Source organism: Patagioenas fasciata, chromosome 1, assembly GCF_037038585.1.
Source record: "Patagioenas fasciata isolate bPatFas1 chromosome 1, bPatFas1.hap1, whole genome shotgun sequence".
Taxonomy (NCBI): Eukaryota; Metazoa; Chordata; class Aves; order Columbiformes; family Columbidae; genus Patagioenas; species Patagioenas fasciata.
In genome coordinates, this window is record NC_092520.1 from 180,212,060 (window position 1) to 180,232,989 (window position 20,930).

A 20,930-nucleotide genomic window follows, 5' to 3' on the forward strand; every position below is an offset into this window, starting at 1 on the left:
GTAAGTAAAAGTTGTTGGTGAAATACTGCACCATTCCACATGCAGTGAGACGAATGATCTGGACAAAGAGATTGAGTGCACTCTCATTAAGTTTGCAAACGACACCAAATTGGGTGGGACTGTTGATCTACTGGAGTGCACGAAGGCCATACAGAGGGATCTGGACTGGCTGGATCATTAGGTTGAGGCCAATTGTACAAGGTTTAATAAAGCCAAATGCTGGGTCCCGCACTTGGGTCACAACAACCCCAGGCAGCACTGCAGGCTCAGGGAAGAGTGGTTGGAAAGCTGCCTGGCAGAAAGGAATCTGGGGGTGTTGATCGACAGCCAGCTGAACATGAGCCAGCAGTGTTCCCAGGTGGCCAAAAAGGCCAACAGCATCCTGGCTTGTATCAGGAATAGTGTGGCCAGCAGGACTAGAGAAGTGATTGTCCCACTGTACTTGGTGCTGGTGAGGCCCCACCTTGAATCCTGTGTTCAGTTTTGGGCCCCTCGTCAGAAGAAAGACACTGAGGTGCTGGAGTGAATTCAGAGAAGGGCAATGAAGTTGGTGAAGGGTCTGGAGCACAAATCGGACGAGAAGCGGCTGAGGGAAATGGGGCTGTTTAGCCTGGAGAAAAGGAGGCTGAGGGGAGACCTTATTGCTGTCTACAACTACCTGAAAGGAGGTTGTAGCATGGAGGGTGTTGGTCTCTTCTCCCAAAGTAGCAAGTGATACAACGTGAGAAATGGCCTCAAGTTGCACCAGAGGAGATTTAGGTTGGGTACCAGGAAACATTTCTTCACCTAAAGGGTTGTCAGGCATTGGAACAGGATGCCCAGGGAAGTGGTTGAGTCATCATCCCTGGAGGTGTTGAAAAGGCGCATAGATGAGGTTCCTACAGACATGGTTTAGTGCCAGAGTCAGGTTATGGTTGGACTCGATGATCTTAAGCGTCTCTTCCAACCAAAATGATTCTATGATTCTGTGATTCTAAATCTAATGTAAAGCTTCAACCACAAGGTTTTAAAGTAAAAAATCATCAACTTAAACCTCATTTGAAAGAAAAAGCAGCCAACTCTCAATTCTACCCTTTGAATACTGACATAGTATTCCTTGTTTCTCAACATATGAAGCCATCAGAACAGTTTAGGATATTTTCCCAAATGTTACTGAGGTGTAGGTCCATAATATCTCATCATGCTCTCAGTGAAATCAAGTGAAATTTTCCATTAATGTTCAATCTAGATTCTGCTCATGTACTGCACAATGATGGATGATCAAATGTGGAAAACACTGAGAAGACCACAGTGTAAAATGCTATTAAAGCTATGCACTTCAACATCAAGGTTATCATCAAAGACAGGCACTGCATGGTTTTCAAGTAGGGCTTCATATGCCTTTTCATCAAGATTCCTAAGTTTTCACTCCAATCAGAATTAAAATGCTTGTATCTTTTTGGTAGGAAAATTCTTTAAATACACTTCTGGGAAGGAAGCACTTTAAGGCTGAACTTTTCATATCTACTGATCATCCACTGGGAAGGATTTTTACCCCATTTAAAATTTTATTTATTATCTTCAGTGATCAAGTTTTACAATTAAACAGCCAATAAAACTCTCACAGTGCAAAAAACAGTATTTTTTTCACCTTCAAAGAAATGCCCTCTATGGATAACAACAGTACTCCCTCTGGACTCACCAGAACTTCAGAAGTGACATGCATCAGAGACACATCTGAAAGAACACAAAATACTACATTTCTGTAGTTTTCATAATTTGCAAGTCTTAAAAATCAAGAACAGATTAAGAATCTATGTCATCACTCTGTAAAGTGATGTCTGCTACCAAAACTCATTTGCTATAAGGGCTAGAAAAAAACATCTTCAGTCTGGTCTAATCCTGAGAAGCTTCAGTTTACAGAGAGTGTCTTAAATCTTTATCTGCTTGTCTAAAATCCTTATACTAGAAGACATCTAAGCGTTTCAGCACAGGACTCAAAACACACAAAGGCTCTTGAAGCTCTTTTCTGAAAGGCAAGGCTTCTGCCTTCCCTATTAAACATCGAAATTTTTTTTAACTTATTCCAAATGAGCACCTTCTGTGAAATGTGGACAGTATGAATGCTTCCACTAATACATTATTGTATACAGTACATCTTTGTGCTGCTACTCAGTATTCTCTATTCAAACATCTAAAGATTGCATTTGTTCCCTTAGCCACCAAATACACTCCTTGTGATAGTCATTTGTCCACTGTAACTGCCTAATTCTTTCCCAAGTTACTGCTTTTAAAAATACAAATAACATCTACGTTCTTATCTGCTCACAAATTGCTATGGCAAGAAATAGATGAAAGAAACACAGTGGGGAAATTCTAGAAGAAAGGGAAAGAAAAAGTGGTGAAGCTGATGGCTAAAGCCATCATAATGGCTGTTAGCCATTATAAGCCACTGTAAGTGAACCATTTATTGGCAGGTGATACTCAAAGGCGAGAAACATGGTCTCACATCCTAGATCATGGAGAGCCAACATGTGTAAGCGGTAACAAAGTAAACAGTATGAAATAATTTCTAATGTCACACTTAAGTAACTGAGACAACATCTCTGACTAAGACAGGCACAGAAGAACAGGAACTACAGGGAAAGCAGGGCTGGAAGTTGTCTTAAAGACAAGAAACTATACCTCAATACGGGAAGGAAATTACAGAGATATTCACAGAAGAAATCACACACAAGAACTGACTGTCTTCACCACGTCTTCAAGAATACTGTTCCAAGATCAATAACTTTTAGTACTAAAAACTGTATCTCAGTGACACTGTAAAAAACAAAAAAGTTGGCAAGGTTCTCAAGAATATCACTGCAGCTCCAAACGCATTAAATAATATCGCCAAGACCACTTGATCATGCAAATTATACAGCAGCTAAAAAATTGATGAACAGTAACAGCTCTTCAATTTCTGAGAGCAGATACAGGAAGACACTGACTGAGTTCAAATTTGTCTGCGGCTGTAACAACCAATATTATATGTCTTTCTAAATGAGAGGTTAAAATCTGCACAAACAATAAAAATTCTCCTCATTTGTCAAGCATCAGTAGAATTTCAGAAGGCTGAGTAGTAATCGTATCAGATCCTAAAACTGTGAGATATACAATGAAACAGCATTTAATTTCTTCCAAAACAGAATTCCAGGTCTTTCAACCACAGAACCTGATGGTTCTTTGTACAACATTGCAAGAAGAAAGACATATATAATGCAAGTTCCGTGGAATGACAGTGTGTTTTTTCTCCTGAATACACTAACAGCAGTCAACATTATTTAGAACAACTCACAAGGAGGTTCTTACTTGGAAAAGTTTAAATTTTGTATTAATTTAATGTATGTTTAGGAAAATAAGATAAATGGAGAGATGGTAGAATCCTCAGTCTCTCCTAGTTTACTAATTTATTAACAGACCATTGGGACAAACTAGCCCAAAATCTTGTCCCCGAGGACGGAACAGTCAAAAGATACTAACCTCGTCTGTCCACTGAAACAATATATATTAACCCATACTATGTCCAAGCTACTCTTAAAAACATCCAATGAAACCAACCCTACAACTTACTAAACAGCCTGCTCAAATGTTTCCTGATTCTGTCAATTCTTTCACAATACCTAACTCTAAAAAGCTGCATTTCAAATCAGTTTCATTTCTTTCTCTCTGGATTGCACATGAAGAACTAATGAAGAAAATTCAATGCCCTCTTTACAGATACTGCAAGACTTGCCTCTATTTGTCCTACTCTTTATTTCCTTTTTTCTTAAGAGGAAAGCCCCAAAGCTTTATACTCTCTTTATATAGCTTATTGTTCTCTACATTCTAAATTCTGAAGACCATGGGCAAGATTTTCAGTATAAGCCAGTAATTTCAAAAGGACTGTGCTTTAATGCTCAAACAGAACAGGCTGATTTGGCATTGCTCAAATTTTTTCAACAATATTTACTATTGAGTAAATGAAAATTGTAATTTTGAATCATGACTTAGAGCACGCACTTTATCTGTTCTATTTCCTTACTGATGCCCCAAAAGATAAAAAACCTATTGACAAAACACCTCTCAAAAAGACATTTGGACTAAACACATCCCTTAATTTGTGAAGTTAAATACCTGAAGCTCTAAGTATTAATCCTTCGAACAAACATGTATATGCACTTATGTAGCTAGATTTAATAGTTCATGAGTCAAAATTAATAGGACTTTGCCATAGCTTATTCAGTCTTAAAACACTTGGTTAATATCTGTGTCATAATCACAGCTAAATATACTTTTCAGAGAACATTTAGAAGCTTTTTCTACTTAACTGATTTTTTCATGTTACAACACTTAATATACCAAAAAAAAATACAGCACAGTAAACTTGTTGTTTTAGTCATGTAAACTTGTCATAAGGTTACTTTCACTTTGAACAATATTAACGGCTAGAGACATTTTTTTTAGTACTTGGGAAGTACCTAACAGAACCGTAACAAAAATTCTCAAAAGATTACAAGGTTGAGCACCCTTTTACTACTGCTGGTCATTATCAACACTACCATTAACATTTATTTTCTTTTTCTAGTTGCTTATACTTTTTCAGTTTAAGAGCAGTCTGTTTGTATGCCAAAACTGAACATATACTCAGCAGTATTTGAATAATGCATCAGAATGCATGCTTCTGACACATGCTGCAGTATCAACACTGTTAAATATAGTCTTTTATAGAACTGGAACAGTGAGTGATGACAGCTGAAATGAGGTGGGCAAGTTCTACTTTTGTGTATTCATACTCAGTTTTCAGTAAGTTAATGCTTCAGCCTTTGTCTCTGGGCGACAGTTTCACACAGGAAGAGATGAAGAGGTTGAGCGGTGGAAGAAGTGTCAGTTCCTTTTTTCTTCCCCGTCTTAAAAAAACCCCTCCTATTTCCTGGCCTCAGAGCCCTGCCACTACAAAAGCTCGATTACCGAATACATACCAGAAAGAGGTATTTATTTAACCTAATTCTTTTCAACCATGGATCATTCAGTTGGCGATCTGTACGGCACACTAAGAAATACTTTCGATTGCCCCATAAACCGTATATTTTTAAATGTTTATTGCGGAACACACATTATAAGGTGCTGTTTGCACCTTGGGGGGCTGTTTCTTAGGCAGTTTTAACACGTTCGCGGTCAAAATAAAACCTAAATTTCAGGCTTATCACTGCCACGGAAGGCCTTCAGGGCACCCCCACCCAGGGTACAGATATAATTTCTGACAACTTGGAAGCGACGCCGCGGTCGTTTCCTCCTTTCAGCCTGGATAACGGAAGAAACGCCCGGGAGCAGACCGGACCCCTCGTCCGCCGCCTCAATCCCCGCTTCAGCATTTCTCCCCGCGCCGTCCAACAAGCCCCCCGCGGCCTCCGGGCCCCTCGTTGGCAGCGGCCGCCATCCGGCTCCGCGCCCCGCCAGTCACGCCGCTGCCTTCCCTCTCGTCCCCTCCCCCGCCGCCCGGCAGGGAGCTGACCTCGGTGCCTGCCCCCGCCGGGCGCCTCCGCGGCGCGGTCCTGCCCTGCCGGCCGCCAGCAGCCCAAGTCAAGGCGGGACCCGCCGCAACGAGGCGGCCGCTGCCCTCCTGACGGGACTGAGGGACCCGGGCGGCGGGAAGCGGAGGAAACGGTGCTGCCCCCTCCTCCCTCTGCCGCCCGCCCGCCCCCCTCCCCTCTCCCGGCAGCCCCCCTGCGCACGCGGGCGGCCGAGCCGCCCTCAAGAGCTGGGAGGGCTGAGGGAAAGGAGGTCGGTCCCTCCCGCCAGCCAAGTGACGCCGGGGACGGAGGGAGCCGTCCGCGCAGATCGGCCCGGGCCCCCCACCCTTCCCTCACCAAGTGTCGCCCTTGCGGAGGGCGGTTTTGAGCAGCGCCGCGACGTCCGTGCGCTGAGTCTCCAGATCCGCCGCGCCTCCCTCCGCCATCTTCTCCCCCCGGCAGCAGCGGCGGCGGCAGCAGGGGCAGGAGCGGGCCACGCTGCATGCTGGGAGTGACGCCACCGGGAGACGCCCTCGCCCTCCCTCCCTTCCCAGAATCCGCAGGGGGAGGGGGGGGGCGGAGGGGAAACTGGCGAGGCGCCGCACTGCGGCGCCCCCCCGCGGCCAGGAGGTCTAACGTCACTCCCACTGGTGGAGGAGCAGAGCGCATGCGCACAGAGCCGGCTGGGGTGTGGCGGAGCCGCTTACTCCGCCCGGCGGGGCTTCCAGGGGTGGGTGCAGTTTCGAGTGGGGGTGGCGGCGCAGCGTGGAGCCGCAGTGCGTGGTTCGGCCCGGGTGGTGGGGCAGTGCGGTGTTGTGGAGGCGCCTTGCGGAGGACCGCGGTGCTGTTAGCGGCTCATGCGCGCTGGGCTGCCGCGCCGCCAGGGTGGCGGCCTCCTGCCCGGGCGGGCGCTGCCGAGTCAGCCAAGGTGGCGGGGCAGGCCCGCCAGAGCCGTGCGCTGCGGTGCCGGCGGTGCGCTATGTACCAGCCTGCAACCCGCGCGGGCGGGCAGCCCGGGCGCCGCGCTGGTGCGGCTCCCGGGCCTGGCGGTTGCCAGCCCGGGCCAGGGCCCGCGGCATCCGCGGCCGGCCCGGCCTGGGCCGTGTCGTGTGAGGCCGTGGTTTGAAGTGTGTCAGAGGAGATTGTATTTATAGAATAGGGAACCGTCTGCTTCAGTGTTAGCGCTTTAATTTAAGCGTGTGCTTAATTAGAAGCTGTATGCCTTGCTAGCAGATGAGTGGTTCAGATTCCCATAATTCATATAATGATACAGTCTGCATTATTGTGTAAATGCTGTTGGGAATTTAAATAGGCTGTGTGACTCACATTAACTTTCCCAGACCTTTGCAGAAACCAACGGATAATTTGTTGCGTTTGTTTCAATCACTCTTATCTGAACTTTGTACAGACAGTGCAACCTGTCATTTGGCATTTCACCAGAAAAATGAGTCCATGTGTTAGATGACATTAACAGCATTCTCTCTGTCTTCACACTAGTATATAGGTTTCATGAAATAAAAATTGTATAGAAATTTTTGGCTGGAGGGTGGGAAATGCTGATTACAAATATCTGAAAAGAAGGCTTGTTCTTGTAGATCTAGCTGGTGTATCTCTAATGCATGCAATTGTATATCTAGTCTCCCTTTCTCCATCCAAGTTGTTATACCATGCTGAATTGTCTGACTAACACTAGAAATGTATCATAGGCTGCCAGTCATGTATTAAATGCTATTAGGAATAATTAGCTAATTAGCACTTACAGGCTAATAGTGTGTTGCTTTTGTAAATGGTGCTAAAGATTGCTCTTTAGATATGCACACAGCAAAAAAGAGAATGGAAGTAAGGCTCTTGGTAGTTCAAAGCTAAGTAAGTATTTTGCTGTGAATATCAGTAAAGATGATGATGTTGAAATAAAGGCAAAATTGGGATTTGTGGCTGGAAAGGGAATACAAAAGTCCTACTGAATGTGTAAGTAAAACTCCCAAGAGCTCAGAGGGACTGCTGGTGATATTTGTAGCTTCTCTAAGAGCTGGAATATGAAATTCCAGGAGGAGGCACAAGCAAGGTCAAGATTAATGTTATAGGAGAGTTATATTGACAGCTATGGATCTACTGGCTACATTTAATGAGAGGAGAGAAAACTGAACTGGACAACAAGAAGAGCGTTTCCAGCCATTTGAACAATAAATGTCTATATTAGAAACTCAGTGTCTGGAAAGAAGAGCTGTGAGACCTTCCAACCTCCCGCACACCAGGTCTTGACAAATAAGGACAGTGTTTTAAACCTTGAAAGTTACCTGTGTGCCAAACTTACATCTTTACAAGCAAGATATTTTCATGGAAATTTGAGAGACAATCTTTCTTGATATACCATACAGGTAAACAGCTTCGTTGTTCGGCAGTCTGTAGTAGCAAGATCAACTGTTTGCTTTGCCAAAAAGTTCACCTGGAGCTACTTGTGCCTCTGCTTTTTGAGTTGCATAACTGCTCTCCTATTACTGAATTCAGTCTATTCATGGTACAGAAATGGAAACTAGACAGATATTATGTGCTACAAATAGTAGACAGAAAAGCATATAACATGCCATCTGAAGCAGAGCTTTATTTAAGAATTGCGAAGGAGAGACAATAGTAACTTAAGTGTTTTTCTGTGATTGTCAGTGCTTCACAAGAAGCCATTGTGTCCTTCATATTAGAACAGCATCCTAAGCTTGAGAAAAACTTTTCCCTACACAAAATTATTTAAAAATGCCAGTTGGTGTTAAATCTGTATTTTTAGAAAAACCTTCTGAGCTAGCAAGGAATTTTTTCCAAGTACTGCTGACCTAGACAGTGCCTGAGGATTTTCAGATTTTAAACTACCTGGTAAAAAGAAACAGCACTGGCCTACCTTCTCTGATGAAAAACAAGCATTTGTAATATGGATTTATATCTTGCTGCTTTTGATATAACTGAATGCAGGATATTGTAAAGCTAGCTGAGGTGGTATGCTTTCCAGTAATCTTTGGGCTTCCATTCTTACTTCATTGCTATCTGATGAATTTTTATAAACATGTTTTTTATGGTTTTAAACATTGATCCTAAAAAAGGATGCAATTAATACAGCATATAGCAGCTCAGACATTCAGCAAATGGGCTGCAGATAACAAGCTGTGTACACTGATTATTTTATTGATTCCCAATACAATATACAGTTTAAGCTCTCAGTTCTTGTTTTCAAGTCAGTTAGTGGACTTGGCTAAAGAAACTTAAAATACGACTTGATTTTGGGGGATATGAGAAGCTCTTCTCAGTGGTGGAAACTTGTGTACACAATAAATTTTATAGAAATTATAGACAACTGTAAGTCTCACAGGTACTACAGAAAAAATCAACACTTTTTATTTTCTTCCTAAACATTCTACACCACATTTATAAATTTATGGAGGGGGAAAATAGGGCTTCAGAGTCCCTTCCACAGTGGCCTGGCAAGTGCTTGTGTACGTGATGGGCTTACAGCTGCTGGTGATTCTGAATTTCCTTTTCAGTTTGGAGCTGCATCAGACATAGAACCCGATGTACCAGAATCGATATAATGAGTGTGTATTTTACATTTAGTGTTCAAAAAAACATAGGTAATTTCACTTTTGCTTGAGAACTCTGCTGGAAACTTTCTTAGAGCTAATTTTACTAGCCTAATATGTTTTCACTAATTCAAAGTGGAGCAAAAGGTTGATTCCCAGTGCCAGCACTGTTGATTTTTTTGGATATCTTTTGGATGTATGGAAGTTGGTTGTTTTAAAGTAGTGCTAGAATTCTAAGCCACTTTTAAACAGTTCAGTAACAAAAGCAAGAAAGCAGAAGTAACATTGAACTAGAGTTATCCAATAGCAAGATAAAGCAGAGCTTCTGTGAGGTAAACGTAAGAGGGGAAGACATAGGGACAAAGATTCAGTACTAAACAAAAAAGAGGGAATCCAAGGAATCATGGGATGAATGATGGATAGAAGCAGATAATACATGTGTCTTGGTGTGTTTTTTTTTTTTTTTTTTTTTTTTTTTTTAATAGAGGGAAAGAAACAGGATAAATTTGAAAGGGAGATGGGGAAATAACCTGTAATTAAAATACCCATTTTGGTCCTGGACACAAAGCCATGACTGCACTGTAGTTTTTGAATCAAGTTCCTCCTCACCAGTCTGTGCATGGTTTGCCTCATTCACATAGGCTGAACATAACCCTTTTAAATTGTTGTCTTGTTTCATTTCAATTTTGTTTCAGCTAGATGGAATTGCAATTACTAGATATTATTGAAATAACACACTTTTGTTGAGGTAAGAAAAGAACCCAACATTTTAAAAATTGATATTTTTTTAATTTAGTTGATTTAATCAGACTGTGACATTTTTTCTACATTTTTAGTAATTAATATTACCAAGAGGATCTTTCAAATGAGAGAACAAGGGTATAGACTCTTGAGACGGGACTGTTATTTTTTAAGTGTGCATAACATGATGTGCTCAGTCTTCTTTACCTTCTTACTATCATGTATTAAATCTAGGACCAGGCATCATTGGACAAGTCAAGTCAGAAAGTTCGTTGATCCAAAAATAGGGGAATGATGATAGAGAAAAGTTCAGTGCGACGAATGAATGGTGTCCCAGAAGGTTTTTTAATGACAATGGAATAAAAGCCAGTGTTTTTCCATTACTTCAATTTAGAATTTTAAAATCACAGAATCACAGAATGGTTGGGGTTGGAAGGGACTTATGGAGATCATCTGGTCCAACCCGCCTGCTAAAGCAGGTTCACCCAGAATAGATCACACAGCAATGTGTCCAGGCAGGTCTTGAATGTCTCCAGAGAAAGAGACTCCATATCCTCTTTGGACAGCCTGTTCCAGTGCTCTGTTGAGAAGCACCTTTTTTTAAAAAAAAAATTTCTGAAGGATGGATTTTTAATAAACTATACAAACAATTAAAAGAAATAATAAGCTAAATATGCTATGTAGAAATATTAAAATAATGTTTGAAACTAACATGTTAATAAATTTTACTTTTATTGATTAACTATTTGTTTAACATACATTGAAAACTTCTAATAATCTAGGAGTTGAAAAAAATCATTTGAAAATAAGTTTTTTCTATGATCTGATTTTAACAATATCTTAAGCAATAATTACCCATTTTCAGCAAAATAAAATTACTTTCCATGTCTTTAACTCGATGCTTTTATCTACACAGCTAAATCTATTTTAAAATTATTACAAATTAATTGACCTTTGTATGTCTCTTTCAAAAATGTTTTTCTTTCAAGAATTTTAAACGCAGAATGTAATTTAAAAGGTATGATGGCAACAGGTCTTGGCCACGGTTGGCAGATATGTCAAAACTGTTATCAATTTCTGTGTTTGATTTACACATCAGAATGGATCCAAGTGTTCTCCTGTATGCTTGCTAAATAAACTGTGCGGTTTTGAAGGCAAGAGCTAAAATTAAATATATTAGCTATGCACAAAACATGTCAGCTAATATAATTCAAGAGGCTCGAGTTTTAAAAGGATGATTCATAATGTAGGGTTTAAGCACTGGCAGCTGAAGATGTTTGAAATCTAAACATAATGTGCAAGTTAGGTTTGGTAAGGTTTGCACTTTGTGTGGTAATAATTGGTTGCTGTTCAATAAAAAGAGTTGGCGCTTAAGTGGAAGGAGATAATAGTGAGATTTATAGCAAGATCTGATACAGACAACAGACAAGTTGCAGAAATCAATGTTGTTGGCATAAGTACACTCATGTCAGCATATTCTTACTGTTTGGCTATCTAAAGTATGAATGAATTTGCATTCATTTCATTAAGTATCACTGAAATCCACAGAACACTCAACAATACACTGATACAGGATGTACTAGAACAACTTCATATTTGACATGTGTAAACGTACATATATGGATAAGAACCATTAGGAAATATTATAAGGTATATTTTTTATACATGGTATGTAAAATTACATAAAGACATATTTTAATACTGTACATTTTTATGTATGTGGTTTCTGCTTTCCTATTATAAACATCCCTTACAGTAAAACATTGATGTTATTGTGGAATGTGGTAAAACTTATTCAAACCTGAAAAATGCGCGAACACCATCTTGACCAAGCAAAAATCTTTCAGAGGTTACTGTCAGTTGATCTGTAAAAGGAAGAATAAATATTTTGACTGAAACATCTCAGGCACAGAAAAGTTTTATGAGTTGTAAAAGTCTCGAGCTACTGCTCTGACAGTACAGAAAAAGCTGCAGGAGCTTTTGGTAATTGAGATTTTTTTTAGCAGAATAAGTGAAAAAGTACAGTCATGTTAGTAAATGTCAGTGTTGTGCCTTGCCGGGTGCGCACAGGAATCGGTGAGAAGAAACAATTCACATTAAGTTGTGGTACACAAGATCCAGTCATCCTGGAACTTGTTCAACAAAAAGTCTGTTTTGCTTTCTGCAGTGGGATCAAAGTGCCTCTTGTAATAGTATGTGGGAAAGTGATTTCCACTTCCAGGCCGGTGTGAAGTGGAGCAGTCAGTGATGGTGCTGAATAGGGTTTGATCAGTTGAAGAGTGAGTGGAGTTCGGCCTCTCCCGTGCTTTAGGGAAAATGATAATGAAGCTGCTTAAAACCATCTCTCCTTCCTATGAGATCAAGACAGCTTTTTACTACTCCATTCTCCCATACAGGCAACAGAATTACTTTATTTAGTAGTTCAACATCTGAAAAGCATTTTCCTTAAAAATGATAGTATCTGGTCCTCATAAGGGTATATTATATACTTCAACATGATTTTAAGTATGGAAATTTGAAAGTGTATAATAGTTTAAATCCTAAAAAGTATTATGCTACATTTTTAATACATTTAAGTAATAGGCAATATATAAAAAAGAAGGAAAATGAGGAATAAAGAAAACCTTTTCTTGATGATTTGTGAGGTATCTGTGTCTAGACCTGGGTGTAAATCTCCTTCCAGTGGCCCCAGTGGGTTTCCTCACCAACGGGTTTGTATCCTCAGCCAAGGAGAGGAGTCATCCTGCACAGCGAGGAGCGAAGGGATGTTTCTGTCACCTCACCTGGGAAGACTTCGTGAGTTACGAGAGGCATTTTCAGTGGGTGATACAAACAGCCCCTAAGGGAACACATTTGTATGCGTAGCAGGTCTTTGTGTTTGTGCCTGGGAACAAGAACAGTATCTTTATAGTATCTGAACTGAGGCAAAACCACAATGAAAATATTTAGTGTTAGCGGTTCTAGATACAAAATATCCTTGAGACTTTTAAAACTGTGTTGACAATTCCTTTTTAAGTTTTCTTGAACAGCATGTATGTATTAATTAAATGTTTTACGTTGCAAATAAGATAAATAGGAGCTTGTATTGAAAAAGAATCTGGATTACGCTTAAAAAAAAAAAAAATCTCTAATATTGCCAAAAGCTATGTTGTGCTAAAGAAAGAAATACCAGACTGACGCAAAAAAGAATGTAAACTGTTACAAACAACTTCAGAGTTTTTAAGATTTCCTTGAATTTTTTTGGCGTAAATTACTAGCAATTAACTATTTATACCTATTTATCTATGTCTATGCTAGAGGTTTGGTCTGGCATATTTTTGTAACCTATACATGATGCTAATTCATATATGACTTAAGCACTCCTGGAACACTCATTGAGCTTTAAGTTAAATTATGATGACAATTCTGTGTAATCTTGGACAAGCTTGAATAACATTTCTCATGATCAGTTCACTACTTGGCAGGAACTCAGTGAAGCTTAGCTACATGATGATACCTATATATATATATATATATATATACATAGAGAGGAGAGAGAGATATAGATAAAGGTGTAGATAGCTTCTACATAGAATTTCTTCTACATTGATGGGTTTAAGGGTGAAAATATGGTTGTATGACACATAACAAAAACCCCTTTATTTTGTGTTCGTGGAACAGGAACTTGTTAAGCAGTGCCTTTTCTGTACCACATGGAGGTGTGGCAGACTGTCTGAAATGGTGATTGAATCTTCTATTCCATTCTACACATAGACAATATAACCCAGAAGTTAGAAGAATCCACAATAAGATTTTGAGTCTATGGGAACTGTAGGTGTTTGGTACCTCTGGAAGCTGGCATGTAGTTGTCAGTTGTAACTGATTTCTTAATTCCTTTCTCTACAAATTTTCAATTGATTTAAAGGGCTATGAATGACTGGACATACCATGAAAAACACCTGTCCCCCATGTATTGGTACGAGAAAAAAAAGTATATTTTTCTTAGTTCACTGTATATGGGATTCATCTGATCTCACTTTAGTATCTAAAGGTTACTGTCTCATCTCAGTTAATGGGATATGATTCTTCATCAGCACAGAGAGTTGGCCTCTTCTAAAGGATTTATTCCCCTCTGTGTTATGGTGGGATAAAATGCTGTCTGGAGGTGTCTTTCTGTTGTTTACAAAGGGAACCTAGAGAATTAATGAGTTGTTAGGCAGCTAATGCTTGGTGAAGTGAATCCTGCTTCAAGTGTCTTCTGCATTTTGAGATCTAAATTTGCGACTGAATAGTATCAAGCACTGTCAAGGTAATTTGGAAGTTACTAAGTAGTGATAGCTCCCTGATGGTATGCTGTCTTGGATTCATTCTGACATGAAGTCATTGTTTATTTAAAAAAGCAAGAACAATGTATTATTTTCCTATTAATCATTAAGTATCCTCTCAGAAGAGTGAAACATCTCTTTTCTGTATTTGAACACCCAGCACCCTGTATGAAATGCTGTTTCCTGGGAAAAATCCTATTGCCATGAAGACTGAAGTGGTGGCTTCACTTCTTTTTTAATAGAACGGGCTTATGAGCTTGCATTTTTCACCAGGTTATTCATTCAGGATTGCAGTGCTTTTGATTTTATAAGGGGTGAAAGCTATGTTAATGTCCATTTGTAATTAACTTTGGAGAAATTAGAAACTACTAACTATATATATCCGCTTGGAAGCTGTTTCTAGGTGAAGGTGATCTAAATTTGCAAATAAGTTATTTTTGAAGGACAAAGGACACGGTGACATTAAGCAGCTGCCTGATAAGTTCAGGTCAAAGCTCCTAACTAAAAAAGTGTTAGGTATCTCATTGGCTAGAAATAAAAATTGTAGAGAACATCCAAAGCTACCTCACATAAACATTTGGAAAACCTGAAAAGTTAATCTTAAGTTGGAGACTAACTTGTGCAGTCTGGAAAATAAATGCATTTGCACACTTTTATAATTTAGTTACTTTTAGCAGCTACAAGCTGAACTTCAAATACGATATAGATAACTTTTGTTTGTACAGCTATCCACTGGGAAAAAAAAAATGAATAACTTTTTTGACCTCTGTTCTCTCTCATGTAGTATTTTCAACCCTCAAAATTATGAAAAGCACTGGAGAGAGTTCTCAAGGACACATCTAGTGGCAAATCGAAGACAGAGGCTACTTCCAATGGAGGCATAAAACCTTTTCTGTAGGGTCATTTGTGTCTGGAAAAGACCATGTATCCACTGCCCATGCAGAAAAATCCAGTTAAATGGTGAATTAATGAAATATTTTGAAAAGTAATTCCACCCCTTTTCTCAGGGCTTTTTTTTCCCAGCATTATATCTTGCCAACTATGCTAAGTGCTAATTATTTTAATTGATAAATTGAAATTGTGCAAGGTGCCATTCCTAGGTCTTGTTCATAACATGCCCTTACAAATGTGCAGTTATTGAAAGGTTTAAAATATAAAGGTATTAAGGGTTAGATTTTTGGGAAGTATGGGAATCTCAAGGTACCTTGCATGGGCTTAGCGTCAAGGGTAGGTCTGTGGCCTCTTAAAAATATCTGTGGAGAACTGGGACCCAAGAAAAGGGGCATCAGAAACCCATGGCATGGGAAGCACCTAAGATAGCCTGGAATTAAACATGCAAAATTGTGATCTAAGTAGAAATGAAATGTGGAAAACATGAGATGCTTTGACATAACCATTTCAGATTTCCTTTTCTGAGAATCCTGAGCATGAACATTCTCTTGGAGTTACGTGCTAAAAACAGATAATCTTCTTAGGCACATATTCTTTTGTTAAAAAAAAGAAATCAGGGAGGATGACACAGACAAACTATACAATAACCAAGACACTTACCTGGAATATTAGATCTCTTTTTATATTCCTGTCCTGTCCAAATATGGCAGGGACTTGAACTTACACATCCTTAGTCCCAGGAATCATGGAAACATGGAAGGAGAATAAGGGAGGAGTCAAAACACTGAGTTAGACTCAGCGTTGGGGACTTGGCAGCCTCTTTCAGCTTTGCGTGTCCTGCGTTTTGGCCTGTTTTAAGCCTCTCAGCAGTTTGTTAGCTATGGTGATATCATTAGCCATGTCACTTCCCAGTTGCTGAGTGGCGAAATGATAGATGTCTAGGGGTTTAGACATTCAGGAGTGTTAGCTCTGCCTAAATGATAGATTTAGTGGAGCAAATCTGGCTGAAAATGAGAATGTGCATTGTGGTCCTCATGTACTGTAGGTATGCCTACAATGAGGAGCAGACCTACGTGTACCAAGTGAAGCCCCCGACTGACTTCTTGTGGTGACCTAACAGGGGCTTGGGCTCAAATTGCCACAGTGTGCTTAGAACTAAATCTCAGGTATTTCTTACAATGCATGTGACTGATCCAGACTGAAAGCAGGTCCCAGGTACAGGACTCAAGATTTATGCGGGGAAGAGGGGCTGGGAATGGGAAAGTGTGACTTTGAGAATGCGATTACCTTGTAAGAAAGGTGGATATTCCTGGACACTAGGATGAAAGCTGTCCTAGTCCCCCAGTTACCTGCAATATTGATGATACAGGAGAGGAGTGAAAATGAAGAACATGCTTACCATGACAGAGAGAATTTGTGCTGGGACAGGGATGTCAGGGTGGAGGTGAGATAAGTAAGTGTAGAGAGGGTGAAGGGAAGGATTGTATTGGGTTGTATTATGTTGATATTACATTATTAAAACAAAATAAAACCAAGCAAAACAAAAATCAAAACCACACCAACAAAACCAAAACTAAACCAAACCAACAAACAAAAACCCCACAAAAATGACCAAAGAAAAACCCCCCAAACGACAAAGCAAAACAACAATACCAACACACCCAAATCTAACTCCAGGAGATTAATAAGATGTACGGACTTTGTTTTTGGACAAGTGTCATCATCCTTTCTCAAACTTGTTTACATAAGGAGTAAACTGGCTTATGCTTATCCATGTATACAATTTCTAGGTATACCATTAAAAAGTTTTGCTGGCTATGACTCCTGCAACTGATTTACTAATTGTATAGTTGTGTTATCAGACACTGAAATGGCTCTGAATTTGTCTGCTGTGGATTATATTTTAAATGTGAAGCTGCTAAAGTTTGCTTAGTATGTCAGTCATGTCAAAGTCTGTTTAGATACATTCTAAGTTTCCATAGAATTGACCCATTTTTGTAAAAATAGCTCAAAAGGGGGTCATTATTATGGGTTCATATAGATAAGTGTGCATGGCTATCATTCATGCTTCATAAAAATTCCATTTAATTTTTAAAATCTGTTGCTAAAGCTTTATGATGCAATATAATCTTGGGTCAGAAAAGACAAGTAACCATTGTAATGCAACAAAAACAGCTTCACAATACAAAGGGATTAATATAAGCAGGATCATTTAAATAATAGCTAATAAAATCAAACCAATTTTATGTACATTTTAAGAGCTAGACTAATGAAAGCTTAAAATGTGATAGGATAATAAAGCAAAGCTCATTAATTTGGCATAGTGAAAATACATACAATCAAAAAGAGCTGGAATAAGCATGAGCTCACAATAAGAGAAAAGTGCTGAGCATTGAATCTTCTTATCACTGAAATAACTGTAGAAATTCAGAGCAACTTCAGCTGGAGTCAGCACCCACAGGTAGAAGGGCAGTCTGCTCCTCTCTCACTGTTATCAGCGCTGCCTGTTTGGCTGTGCTGGAGGGATGTGACAACTTGATGTAAAGGATGGCATTTCATGCTATAATCTGCTCTCTGTTTTGGAAAGAAGGGAGAAAAAAGAGGGGAGAGGTAACTCGCTAATGTACAGTCATAGGAGCTAGGGTTTCATCAGCAAAGACTAATGGTCAGTCAGGCACATTTCTGCATGCTCCATAAATTCATAATCTGGTAGAAAAATTAGGAATCATCAGAATATTTAATGGAACATTTAAATTGCCGGTGCAAGTTCAAGTGTTTAAGTAATTCTAGCAGAGTTATACTATGAAATAAATGGCCTCATCAATCTGAATCTGTAATAGATTAAGCTGCCCTTGCATTTTCTTTCACTGGGTTTCCTGTAGAAGCAAGCCTTGCGCATTTTGGAGCCCCATCTGATTTTTCAACAAAGTTTGAGAGATGGGTAGTTGCCTCAAAGCTATTTGGTTACAGTAAGAAAAGGTGCCTGGGAAGAAGAGAGAAATGCCACAAGTGCATATCTTTGAAAAGCTGTCCCTCGGGATCACCCTTACAGAAGAAAAGAGAAAATTTGAAGTTCCCCAGCATAGGAAAAGCTTCAATCAAACATGAGGTAAAATCCATAGGAAACGAGACTTCATTAGTGCCGGTGCTCACAGAACTTGTTATTATTCAACTTGTTTAGCAACGTCAAATTTTAGACAACTCTTTTTCTTTGATATGTCACCTGAAGCTTAACAGGGTATTAGGTCTCCTGTTTTTTATCTGTGTAAGGCTACAATTAAAAAAAGCCCCAACAAATCCAACCCAGTGTTTCCTATGTGTTTTTATTTCTGTGTGTATATGCATATATGTGACAGGAGAGGAGGAGGGGAGAAGGAAAGGGAAGCATAAAAGAACTGGAATGTCCTTTTTCAAGATTTGTTAAGGTGGTGTATTATCCAGTGCACATTCTGCCTTCTGACATCTGGTGGCAAAGTCTCTCCATTACAGTGCTTGCTCTGAATTTTTCAGAAATCCTCCCCACCCACAACTCTACAGGCTGCTCTGACATTCGTGTGTGCTCAGTGCCAGTGAAAACCAGGGTGTTTGTGGAAAAGAAGGTAATTCTGGTGTCTGGCAGGGAGCAGGAGATATGCCATGAAACTCAAAGTGGGAGGAAAACAAAGATTTATGTAGCAGGTTTATCGCTGTAGCAGCAGCAGCAACAGCAGCATCTCTCTGCATCCCAGGCTATGCCTTCTGTGCGGAGCAGAGATGTCTGAGATAACTCTGAACTGGGAAAAGCAATTTTTTCCATGCTGAGTTCTGAGCACTGAGCTTGCTTCCAGTTGGCAAAACCCAGCACACCTGCCTGACACTGCAGCTGCACCCCAGTCACAAGTAAAAATGCTCATTTTGCTCATGGTGCATGTGCTGGGTTTCGGGGCTGCAAGCACATACAGAAATGATTGGTCCTACAATGTATTTTTAGAAGAAAACTATAAGCAATTAAGCATTGGTCAGAATGAAAATGTCAAAGTTATTCTTATGACTGTACGAGATACATCCCCAAGGATTTAGGGCTCCCTCAGTTACTGCTCACCATCCTTACATTATATTTGGGCTGAGTTTCAGAAAATAAGTGTTACTCGCATCCAAGATCAAGCCAATATGTTTATGTTATGTTTTCCATGCCCCATGGGTGATAAAGAGATGGAAATTTGAACTGACTTGCTATGAGAGGCAATCTGGCAGGTGGTGAAGCTCTTCAGGTTGGCCGGAGCTGAGGCAGTCGGTCCCCCAGGGCAAATGTTTTGGCAGGATGGCAGATGCCAGGCAGAGGCATGTGGGGTGCAGGAAGTCAGGTGGTGACATTTTTCTTCATCCACATGAGGCTGTTCAGCATGGGCAAATAAATGCTAATTTCACCTCAGTGAGGTGAGGGTAGACTCGGGTGTAACACTGTAGAGAGCCGCACATCAACTGAGCAGGACCAGGGCATCCCAGTACCCTGGCATCGTGCAGGCCAACCTCTGAACAGGACAAGGTTAATGCGAAGGACTGCCAACCACAAATTTGCTCCCTTCAGAGGAATCAGACAACGACAGCCACAAAAGCAGAAAAGCGCAAAGGCACACAACCTTCAGCGTCTCCTACCATGCATTTGATGAAGGAGGAATGGCTTGAGAAGGAAGGCAGAGTTCAGTCAGTCTGGCTTCCCAGCCCTGCAGATCCTGAGGTCTAAGTGGCAGTGATCCTCTCCAGGTACATAGAGTTTTCTTTCGTATTTATACAAAGGAAATGACTTATATTCAGAGTTAACCGTGTAATCTATTAGTTCCACATTTGTAATCTCATTGAAAAATACAGCTAGTCTAAATAGAAATGTAACTTTTTACATATATGGAGTGGATTTTTTTTTATTCTGCATTAGTCAGAGGCATTTTTTCATGCTGCATTAGTAACTCCTTGTCCTCAGCCAAACGAAAATGCTCTTTGGTTCTCTCTTCTAAAAAAAAAAAGAAAAAAAAAAAAAGGAAGAAAAAAAAAAAGAAGGTGTTTCCTTGTCTTCTTTTGGTCTTGTTTTTGAAAATATATTGAAATCTGCAATTCAGAACGCTTAAAAATAGGCATATTCTGTTATTGTTTTGGTTTCCCTCCTCCCCTCCACCCCCAGTTTCAGGCTGTTTTGGAATAAATATGGTAGATAATATTCTAAATAATAGTACTTATTCTGCTCTTGACTCTTGGAAAGCTCAACTTTTGCCCTCACTCAATATGCAGAAAGATAATATGAAAATACACTTTTTTGCCTTACTATTAAAATGCTGTAAAATGCAAAGTCTGAAACACCATGTAAGGGATCTTTTAATGTTCTTAATGCACATACAAAAGCCCAGTACATTCTTGAGTGTAATACTCTTTTATTTTTCCTTCCTTTATTAAAACAGAGGTGGTTAAAATTCAGAGGAAGACTTGAAATCAGAAAGAAATACTGAGGGACAAAACAACTTATTCCTATTTAATGCACTGTACGCTTCACTAAACTTACTGAACTTTGGATGATATTATTTGAAGCAGTGTGTTGTAACTATAAAACAGGCATAGCATTATTTCTCTAGAAAAAATAACCCAAGTAAGTTCACAGTAACTTCTTTTTTCTTCAGTAAACAACACATCTGACAGCCCCCTAATTTATCTCCCACAGTGAGAGAACTGAGTTACTGGGCTAATAAGCTTTGACACCTTTTTAACCAGAATTCGTGATGCCTGTTTTTCAAATGACAGTATACAGATTAGAAGATGCTATATCATGAAATAATAAATGGCACCATGAATCTCTACAGTGAAGTCTAATCCTTCCTGTAGATGGGTTCTTAAGTCTGCCAACACATGTTGCCCTCAGTAAAGAGGTTTCAGAAAAAAATAAGTATAATTTGTTT

General features: G+C 39.9%; 1 protein-coding gene across 6 annotated transcripts in view; it reads right to left on the reverse strand.

Annotated features, from left to right (window-relative positions):
• USP15 (ubiquitin specific peptidase 15) overlaps positions 1–6,038 on the reverse strand; it is a 70,198-nt gene extending 64,160 nt beyond the window's left edge. For 3 of the 6 annotated variants that reach the window (XR_011736696.1, XM_071802679.1, XM_071802683.1), the window contains exon 1: positions 5,868–6,036. Coding sequence is in view for 4 of the 6 variants with exons in the window: in XM_071802679.1 (XP_071658780.1) it covers positions 5,868–5,956 (89 nt within the window). In the remaining 2 variants the exon portion in view is untranslated. Of the gene's footprint in view, positions 1–5,867 lie in introns of all 6 variants that reach the window. The other 3 variants (XR_011736698.1, XM_065838704.2, XM_071802692.1) reach the window with 3 other exon arrangements.
• Between the last annotated feature and the right edge of the window lie 14,892 nt (positions 6,039–20,930).